Here is a 1,399-nt window from a genome sequence, read left to right as displayed (position 1 = left end):
ACGTACAGCACCAGCATCGCACCGGTGAAGTTGTTGGGCTTCGTCGCCACTCCAGGGAACGTCCAGAGCGTTGAACGCTGGAGGTCACGGCGCCTCCGCCGCACATTCATGTCCACAGATGGGATGCCGAGCGCAATGAGGAAGTCGCTCGCCTCCCACGCACGGACAACAGTGGGTGGAATGTACCTGAGAGATTCATCACAAAATGTTGTGTCCGAGGCAGCCAACACGGGCGACAACTCCAACGGCCTCGTACTAGACACCTCATTAATGCTGCGGAGGGCAGCACATGCAACTAGAACCGTAAGACAGAAAGCAGTCGCAACTGCCACTCGCCGGGAAACGTATATAGCCATAAGCGTGGGGCCCTCTCACACAAAAGCAAAGAAATGGAAAGAATACACAAGCCCGGCTCAAAGACCTAGTAGTACCCATTGTACCCAAGTCTCATTGGCAGGCACGGAACAGCAGATATGTACCACAGGAAGCAGTGAAGGGGCACAGTAACGCACAGCGAACCACAAAGCCCCTAAAGAAGCAAATACACAAATGTTACCATTTCAAGAAAGGCCTCGGTGTATTATTCAGCTGGCACGCACTCAGGAGCTATTGGTGACACAACGGCGTCACTGCTGAACGAGTGCGCTGCCACCCCAACTCCAGTACCACTGGCTCAGCTATCTCTTCAGCACCGTCACAATGCCGTACCACATCCCTGGTGGAGACACAGCGCCAATCGCGAAAGGGGCACACGAATACGACACGCTCTCGACATCACAGCTGACCACCTGCTGCTCCTNCGAAAGGGGCACACGAATACGACACGCTCTCGACATCACAGCTGACCACCTGCTGCTCCTATACACAACAAGAAAGAGAACAACGGAGATGATCCACCTCACAAACAAACCACCGCAGCCCACCAAGGGAAAGGGGAGCAAAGCCGCAAACAAGAGGGGGAGACCATCCGCACATCACCAACCTTCCATGCAATAAAACAACGTTAACGGACTAGACGAGCCCACAGAGTGATACGAGAGGATAATACAGCACACGTTTAACGCAGCTAAGCAGCAAAACAAAGGGAGAGTTTAATAATCCAGCCCACACCAATAATGTCACCTAGTGGGCAAGAAGCCAGCACACGCCACACCACTCATCAATGGTACGCGCAACTGTCAGCATGACTGCGGACATTATTCCTCTTAGAGAGATACGCGTATCAACAATTAAACACAAGATAATTCCGCCGTTTTTTCGCGCGCTTTGCAGCAGGCGCTGTAAAGTTCTTGAAACGCTCCATCAGCTTAACGAACTCACTCTCGGTGGTGTCGTGGACCACCACAGAGCTCCAAGTCACACGTCGAATAGGTCCTCCATGCCGCAGATTGTGAAAGCG

General features: G+C 52.8%; 1 protein-coding gene across 1 annotated transcript; it reads right to left on the bottom strand.

Moving 5' to 3' along the window:
• Nucleotides 1–2: 2 nt before the first annotated feature.
• DQ04_20691000 (putative UDP-Gal or UDP-GlcNAc-dependent glycosyltransferase) lies at nt 3–356 on the bottom strand (the record flags this gene model as incomplete). The annotated part of the gene is made up of 1 exon (XM_009317953.1): nt 3–356. A coding segment is annotated over one exon (354 nt), but the record flags the coding sequence as incomplete, so codon positions are not given.
• Nucleotides 357–1,399: the final 1,043 nt, after the last annotated feature.

The sequence above is a fragment of the Trypanosoma grayi genome (assembly GCF_000691245.1).
Source record: "Trypanosoma grayi strain ANR4 Tgr_2069_V1, whole genome shotgun sequence".
Classification (NCBI taxonomy): domain Eukaryota; phylum Euglenozoa; class Kinetoplastea; order Trypanosomatida; family Trypanosomatidae; genus Trypanosoma; species Trypanosoma grayi.
This window is presented reverse-complemented; position numbering and strand designations above follow the sequence as displayed.